A 9,073-nucleotide genomic window follows, 5' to 3' on the forward strand; every position below is an offset into this window, starting at 1 on the left:
AACCTTTAACTAATTAAAATGTGTGTTTTTGGTCCGTTCATGTAAAAAATTGTTATATTTGATTGAAATTTGACTATTCATAAAACTGTATCACCGACAATTATGAAGTGACAATACAACATTACCATATGACATAAGTAATTAAGTGGAGAAACAGTTAATGATTATGGTAAATTTGTGAATATTCACAAGCAAAGAGATCAAAATGTACAATGCAATCAATTGGAGTTTAACGTGTTTAATTCGATATCATAAGGACTAAAATAAGAATTTAGCATAACGAAAGTGATCAAAGTCAGATATCCTTTATTTTTGTTTTCTAATTTTTCAAAGACAATTTAAAGCCTCAGATTTACTGTTTAATGTGAATGCAGCCATAATTTAAACCAAATGAAGCATTTTTCTATGTTTTTTTAAACAGAATTAAGTGGGTAATTCAAGATATCAATAAGCAACAATTGTTTGAAGAATATAGGATTCAAATCCACGAAACGATAATTCAATTTATGATTTCTAACCATAATACAAAACAAAAACACTTTGTGATTTTTTTTTTTTTTTACAGACTTAGAAGGAGAGTAAAAGGAGGATGGAAAAATTACGCCATGTGACAAACACTTGAGATTCTATTTACGAAATGTAGCTATAGTTTCAAAAATATTACGACAGATAGGTACTGTATTTACGAAACATAGCTATCAGTTGATACCCGCCCTATACAGCAACTATAGCTACGTTTCGTAAATAAGCAAATTGTAATCACACTTCGTAATTACGCTCTAAACTATAGTTATTCATGAAATATATTCTCTAAAAGGATACCGAAATTGACAAGAATGACCTTTTGTCCAAAGGCATACATGCACACTGTATCTATTATATTTTCTCTTCGAACTTCAAATTCTGAATCCACTCTCCTATAAATGCATAATAAACGACTTATTTTTATTTTCACTACAGGTATACCTATAAAAGGATGCCGAAAATCGACAGCAATGAATGACTAGCTAGAAACTCAATTTATCAACTCCAATGACTGTAATGCCCTTGCACTTAAATTATGATTTCTAACCATAGTAACATAAAAGAAAGAAAAAAACACTACGTAGTTTTTTTTAACAGAATAAAAAGATACCAAAATTTTACAGTAATGACTAGAAACTCAATTTGTCAACTCCAATGACAGTAATGCCCTTTTCCTTAACAGATTCAAAAAGCAGCTTCACCATTTTCCTATAATAAACATTCCTATTTCGTTCCTCTTCGACATCAATTTCCACGTCATCAACTCCAACTTCCTTAAGCCTATCGCCAAGTTTCTCGCCAACTCTACAAGCAATCTTCGTGTCCCATAGATTACGACATCTAGGAACTCTATTGAGCTTAGCTTTGCATTGTGTAGCAAACTCTTGCTCAGATGATGAAGCCATAGCTATTATTGTGTTGGAACTGGTAGTAGTTACCTGTATAAATATTTGATTGTGAATCTAGTTATTATTATCGTATATATATATATTAACTTGAAATTAATTTAGTTGTTACCTGTGCCGTTATTTTCCGGCAAGAGACTAGTAGACGGAGTAGGTTGTGGGTTCTGGTGGTCATTTACGGCGTCGTATTGATGGACCGCGCTTGAGGGTAGAGAAAATGGGGTTTTATGTAGTTTATTTTATTTTTTGATGACTGTTTTTAGAGAAAAAAATGATCAAAATAGTCCTTAATGAATGGGTATTTTGACAATTTTAGACCTTCATAGATACCACGTGGCCAGTATGGTACTTAATGTATAAAAAAAGTGGTCATTTTAATGGTTCATATATACCACGTAATCAAAATGGTCCTTAGGGCTCGTTTGATACGAGGGATAAGAATAAATAATCCCGAGATTATATTTGAGATGAGTTTATTTCATGTTTGGTTGGGATAAAATCGCAGTATAATTAATTTCGAGATTAATTATTCCGGGATTGTAGTGTTATTTTATCCTGTGAGAGGGTGGAATAACTAATCTTGGGATAACTGATCGCAGAATAAGTTATCTTGGGATAACTTGTTTCCAATCAAACGACCCCTTAATGTATAAAAAAAAGTGATTATTTTTGTCATTCATATATACCACGTAATTGAAATAATCTTTAATATATGAAAAAAAATGTAATTATTTTAGTCCTTTATAGATATCACATAACCAAGATAGTCACTAATATATTGGGGGGGGGGGGGGGGGACCGTCACTAATGTATGAAAAAATGATCATTTTAGTCCTTCGTAAATACCACCGTCACTTGTTGAAAAAAAAAGAAAAAGAAAGAATAAGACTGTTAGCGGTCGTTTGGTGTGAAGGATAAGCAAAAATAGTCTCGGGATAAAATATTAGTACCTCCTTATCCCATGTTTGGTTGGAATAAAAATTCGGTATAATTAATCCCGGGATAAGTTATCCCAGGATTGTAACCTTATTTTATCTCACCTTGAGAGTGAAATAACTAGTCCCGGGATAACTTATCCCGGGATTAGTTATTCCGGGATAAGTTGTTTCCCAACCAAACGACCCCTTTAAGGAGATACAAATAAATGGGAAGGGAACCATAAATTAAGCCATATAAAGCATTTTCTCTCTAATTCAAATCTACGAAACCACGACAGAAATTATGATTTCTAATCACAATATAAAACAACCACTTTATTTTTCTGGTTTTTACAGTAGTGACTGGTGGTTGCTACTTGTGTCGTGATTTTCCGGTAGTCATTACAGCGTCGTATTTGATTGGGTTTTAGATAGGTTGCGCTTGGGGCGTAGTGTAAATGGGTTTTAGGTGTCCAATAAACCTCCTTTGTCAACAAACAATGTTTTGATCAGGGGGTACAAAGAAAACAAACAAACCGATAATTCGAGTCAAATCAAGAAAAAAAATCGATTAGCGGTTTAGTTAGACTTGGTTTAGTATTGGCAAAAAAAATATGATCATAATTGGTTTGGTTTGATTTTAACTAAAAAAAATCTTATCGAACCAAATCAACCCGACGTTACATGTAAACAATTTTTAAATATTTTATACATAAAAATTATTATTTGTAATGAAATTTATAAATATTTCTTAGATTTTTTATAGCTTTTTCTTTTCACATATTATTTCAAGCTTAGACTTAGAATTTTGCATGGTATAATAAGTTTTAGTAGGCGTTTCATGCTATATGAAATCATGATTTCATATTTTGATTTCAAATCGACGTTTGTTTATGCAATTTGCATAAAATTTCAACTTCAACTTCGTATCATAATTTTAAATCCCAAATTCTCCAAATTAAAATGTATGATTTTGGATTCCATATCATGATTTCAAATTTTTTAAAATGTAAAACTAGACCCACAATTAGTTTATATTTTGTAGAAAAAAAGATCCATAAGTTAGTAGATATATTTAATAACCATGTTTACCAACCATTTATATCAGGAAATGCATGCTCGATATGAAGAGATTGTACGTACCATGTGGGAGGATTATATTAGAGAGTAGTTTCACTATTATTCATTTATGTTTTATTGACTAAAGTTCGGTCAATTGATGTTGTATTTTTTAGAAAGGCCTTCTATAACGTATTAATTTTGTTATGAACTATGATTTGTTCATTTGGTAAGATAGTATAAGAATTAGGAATGTTTAGATAGTTTTCATAACTTGTGGGGTTTTTATTTCTATGAGAAAAAAATACAACTTAAGAAATCAAAATTGCATGTCCAAACAAAATTTTAAACTTTAATCATGTCCAAACGGCTCCTTGTAACCCATAAATGTTAGTAACACAAATAAAGCTCAAATCTAAATCAAATCGATACTAATGCTAACAAAAGAAATTCAATTCTAACACAAGGAATAATAATAATGTTGGATATCTATTCTTAGCTTTGCATTGGTTTAAACAGTGAAAATACATAATTTAATTTAGTTTTTCTTTAAAATTTAGTCATTTAATTAATACTTATTAATCGTACTTATTATAGCATGACTTAGTACCTTTTAGATTTGATCATTTTCATTATGGCTTAATGATTTCATTATCCTTTTTGTTGAATTATTTAGTACAATGTCATCATTTATCTCACATTTTGTGTTATATTATGAAGAAACGCCGTAATCAGATAGATGTATCTTAGTCCTCAAGTTATATGTTTTGTATGAAGATTTTACCAAGAAAAAACCCGAAAAACTCGAAAAAACCCAAAGTTGAATACCTAGACTTTATTGGTTTGGTTTGGTTTGGTTTGTAGATTTAAGAACTCAAAACAATTAGTTTGTTTTAATATTTAAAACCCCGAACCAACCCGGTGAATGTAAACCCCTAGTTTTAATGGCCGCTTTTAGAGAAAATGACAAAAGATGGTCCCTTATATTTGAGGATATGTTTAAACTAATTCTTTTTAGTATTTTTTTTTTTTTAAATTTTTAACTAATCATTTTTATTCATCTTCCAGCATAAAGTTACGCTTTTGTTGCTTCTCGTTTTCATATTGTTTTGTTATGCTTATCCTTATCTGACTGTTTGTCTTGTTCTCTCTTGAGCCGAGAGTCCTTCAGAAACAACCTCCTCACCTTTCAAGGTAGGGGTAAGGTCTGCGTACACTCTACCCTCCCCAGACCCCACATTGTGGGAATCTATTGGGTATGTTGTTATTGTTGTTGTTGTTCCAGCATAAAGTTACCCGATGGCTTGAGGGGGGTGTACTCATTACAACCAGGCCTATTACATATGATTTGAATTAGTTTAACCTACTAAGACGAAGAAAATCCTAATGTACACATGTTACCTATGCATATATCTACTTGGAGAGCACCAAAAAGATCCTATATAAGGATATTTGCCGAGAAATTATGGAGGATAAAAATGGATCAAAGACTTCTTCAGCTTTCATATTCTTGTGGATGGCATTCCCCATCTATCAGTGTTCATCAATCCTCTAACATTCTTTGGCAGTTCATTGAAGTTGTAGAAGATTTGTGTATGAGAGCATTGGTGTCCTAAACAAGCCAGTTTATCAGCAACTTTATTCCCTTCTCTGTATACATGTTTAAGGATAAAACCATTTGACTCCATACCTTTTCTGAGTTCCATAACTTCATTATGGAGTTCTAGGGAATGAGATTAGCTCCATTGGCACTGTCAACTAGAAGTTTGGAGTTACTTTCAGCTTTAACATAGCGGTAGTTGTTTTTCAAGCACCATTTGATACCACAGGTAGCAGTTTTGGTCCTTTAAATTTGTAAAAAAATAAACACTTTTTGAAACTGCTACATCATAGATTTTATGAAAACAAGGAAAAACAGAAAGTTAGCGAGAACTCACATTTAGACGCATATTTTGTAATTTTTGCTATTTTTAATTTATTTCTAGAGTCGGTGCAGTTCTTTTTATTTGTAAAATCTATGAATTTTTTTTTAAATATATTTTTAGTGTCTCGTGGAGCTTTTTGGTTTCGAGCCCTGTGTATGTAATTTTTTTCGTAGGGAGCGATTCTCCCAAACGAGCCCTACGCGGCAAATAAGATTTTAGTCAGATTCCAATGCAGGCACCGAACACCGAGTGAGATACCAAGAAAAGTATAGCTTTTTGGGTTGCGTATTTTGGTGTTTATAGTTTAAAAAAAAATCACAAATTTCAGTAAATTTAACTGACAGAGCTTGATAGGTATCTTACATAGACTAAAAATATTAATTTTTAACAAGTTTGAAGGACCAAAAAATGTTAAATGCATGCTTAAGAGACTATTCTAACCGATCATCGAACATGAGGGACCATTGTTATTTTCTCACTGTTTTTACTTAAGTATTGGATGTTTTCAGAAAATATAAATTTTAGGGCAAATAGCGATTTTAATTCCTGTGTTATAGGTTTATTTCAGTTTTGGTTCTTGAGTAATTCGACTGAGCATAATTAACCTTCAATTAATATAAACGTGCAATCCTTCAAACTAACGGAAGTTAAAAACTTAAGAGAATCATTAGTTTTAAGAATATAAAAAATAAAAAAAATCTAAAGTGAAGATTAGTTTGATCAGATGACAAGCACAATAATGAGGTCGTTTGCCGACCCAAGTTTCTAGTTTCTTCACTCTCTTCTCCTTCACCATAACCCTCCTCATCTTCATCATTTTCTTCTCCGCTCCAACACCTCTTCCTCAATCGTCACCACTAAGATCTCTTCTTGTCTTCACTCAGCCTTATTTTCTTCTATTGATTCTTCCCATACCATTTCATACCAGAGTCTGATACTCCCAAAACTTGCAGTACATGCAGTTTTAGCACCCGCAAACTTCCCATAAAGATCTTGATTTTTTGTTGCCATTATCTTGAAGAGGAAACTTCTTGTGATATTTTTTTATGGTGAATGGGTAGAGGACAATGATCTTCAGCCGCTTGATAATACGAGTTTTTGTCCATTTATTGATGATTCTTTCAATTGTTTCAAGAATGTTGTCGTCATTATACAGATTGTCTTAGGCTTAGAGGGAAGCCACATGGTTGTCAGATCCCAAGGTTCAATCCTTAATTCAAATTTCCTGTTTCTAAAGCTTTTCTCACATCATCTTAAACAAGAACTTGACAAGATAATTTTGAACAAGTTTGATTATGATCAGCATTTGAGGAGATGAGTTGGTGATGATGAGACCTTATTATCGTGCTTGACATTCATTTTTCTTTTTTATAAATTTTTAATATTCTTAAAATTAATGATTCTATTAAGTTTTTAACTTCCGTTAGTTTGAAGGATCAAAACTACACGTTTATATTAATTGAAGGTTAATTATGCTCATTCGAATTACACATGGACCAAAACTGGAATAAACCTATAGCACAGGGACTAAAATCGCTATTTGCGCTAAATTTTAATTGACAACACTTTGCTTAGCGTCCCATAAATGTGAACTAGTATACACATCGGAGATCGTTGTGTAGTGGCTGATACTACTCCATCCTTAACCAAGAGGTCTTGAGTTCGACCCCCCTGGGGTATGGAGTCACGTTTGTTAGGGAGTGCTTTGCCCCCCAATGTGGGACTACCCGACACGAACTTGGATTTAGTCGGGCCCCAATGCGGATATCGAACACTAGATGGGAAACCCAAAAAAAAAAAAAAAAAGAGATCGCTACAAACTATTACGCTAAGGCAGTGAACTCTTTTTAACAGACTAGCTAAAAACTCTCTCTCTCTCTCTCTCTCTCTATATATATATATATATAATCAGTGGCAGAGCTAGTAAGAGCCAAGGAGGTTCATCCGAATCCCCTTCGACGAAAAATTACACTGTATATATAAAATGAAATTTATTTTTTTATGTATATATTAATATAACAGACATTGAACCCCCTTGGCCTTTTTACTCATTCTTGTAATTTAATTATTGGTAACAAAATCCAAAATTCATTATTAATGCAGAAAGAATCAGTTTTTTTAAGCCCATCCAAACAGGCTCTAAATTTCACGTCTTTAAGTTTCTTCTTTCTGTTATAATGCTCTTTCCTTAACCTCTGTTTCAATATCATCTCTTGAAATCTCAAGAACACAATTTCTCACAGTTTTTTCTTGCTTCTATTCCATTCTCCATTGTGATCTTCTTTACATATGAGTGTTTAAAAAGTATCTCATTATCATCTCTTTCTATGTATATTTCTTTTGGGGTTTTTCAAATTTTCTCCTTTCTTGCATGTTTCTTGGTATATCAAATGTACTATGTAAAGTGAATTATAGTATCTATGTCAATCGTAGAATCTATGCGATGAATGCATAATTGTGGCAAGTTAATTGTCTTCTCAATCTGTATAGTTTATATGAATATCATTTATTAACAAACAGTTAAATAGGAATCTTTCTTCCAGTTGCTAATTTTGTTGCACATATGACATATTACTAATGCGACTTGGTAAATCAAACGGCATATCAACTTTAGTTGATAGTGCATAACTGCTGGCAAACACATCCTGTGTTCAATCTATATATTATATCATACTCCATATGAGTATACTTTCTTCTGATTACTAATTGAAGATGTAATCGAAGCCTTTAAATTTCGGATGAACACATGGCTTCAATCTAATGTACGGTTTAGAAGAAGCATATGCTTTCATCTTGGCATTGTAATTCGTTTGGGATTTTAATTTTCTTTATTTTATCACGTTAATTTTCTCAGAGAGGGGTTTGAGGCTAATAAATATGTGTTATATTCTTGTTCTTTTTTTTTTTTTTTTTTTTTTAATCTCTATATTTCTCTCTTATTTTTCAGTATATCTACAATTTTATGCACTTTAGCATGTTAATTCTACATTTGTACATTTATATCGTAAAATTATATTTTCTTGGAAGATATAATTATTCTCTTTGTCTCAATTTATGTGAAGGGAGTCCGCGTCAAAACCTTAATTTTGACTCTAAATTTAAGTATAGATTCTTCAAATTTCCTAAAATGAAATTATATATTTAAAAACTACAGGAAAAGTACTGCAAGGTCAATATATCTAATGATTCAAAATATTTTTTAAAAAAAATTGAGAAAAATTTAGTCTAAATGTGAGTATTAATGTCTATACTTCTACTTTACTTACCCACGTCAATTTTTTCTTGCATTTTTCGTTTTTCTTCCGTTAGACCTATAATTTTGTCTTACATTTGTAAGAGAATTATTTTGTTAAGTATATTTCGGATCTGGATCCGGGTCATTCAGGGCAACACTCTGCCTTATGAGAGGCTATGAAAGTAAAATAAAGGGACTAGGTTTTATAGTAAAACTTGCAATCCAGTACCATCAAATCAGAGTGGCGCAGCGGAAGCGTGGTGGGCCCATAACCCACAGGTCCCAGGATCGAAACCTGGCTCTGATAGTAATTTACAGAGGCAAAGGCTTCCATCCGCTCACTTTTTCTTTTTGTTTCCTTTTCTCCAACATCCTCGTTTTTGTTTTACCCACTTATCTTTTACTCTACACTTCTTATGACATAAATCTTCCTAATTAAACATTCATGATTATATATATTCAGTTATAATCCAACAAGCAGTGACCTGTTGCCCAAAGGCATATATG

The 9,073-nt window shown here is 32.1% G+C and overlaps 1 protein-coding gene and 1 non-coding gene across 2 annotated transcripts; one reads left to right on the forward strand and one right to left on the reverse strand.

The window, feature by feature from the left end:
* Positions 1-990: 990 nt before the first annotated feature.
* Positions 991-1,687, reverse strand: LOC132031026 (uncharacterized). Its single transcript, XM_059420868.1, has 2 exons — positions 1,543-1,687; positions 991-1,463 (listed from the first exon to the last, which is right to left on the reverse strand). The coding sequence occupies exons 1-2, from the start codon at positions 1,603-1,605 to the stop codon at positions 1,155-1,157; spliced, it is 372 nt and encodes a 123-aa protein (XP_059276851.1). The 5' UTR covers positions 1,606-1,687; the 3' UTR covers positions 991-1,154.
* Positions 1,688-8,801: 7,114 nt separating this feature from the next.
* TRNAM-CAU (transfer RNA methionine (anticodon CAU)) lies at positions 8,802-8,873 on the forward strand. Its single transcript has one exon. It is a non-coding gene; the product is annotated as a tRNA-Met (tRNA).
* Positions 8,874-9,073: the final 200 nt, after the last annotated feature.

Source organism: Lycium ferocissimum, chromosome 1 (genome assembly GCF_029784015.1).
Source record: "Lycium ferocissimum isolate CSIRO_LF1 chromosome 1, AGI_CSIRO_Lferr_CH_V1, whole genome shotgun sequence".
Lineage (NCBI taxonomy): Eukaryota > Viridiplantae > Streptophyta > Magnoliopsida > Solanales > Solanaceae > Lycium > Lycium ferocissimum.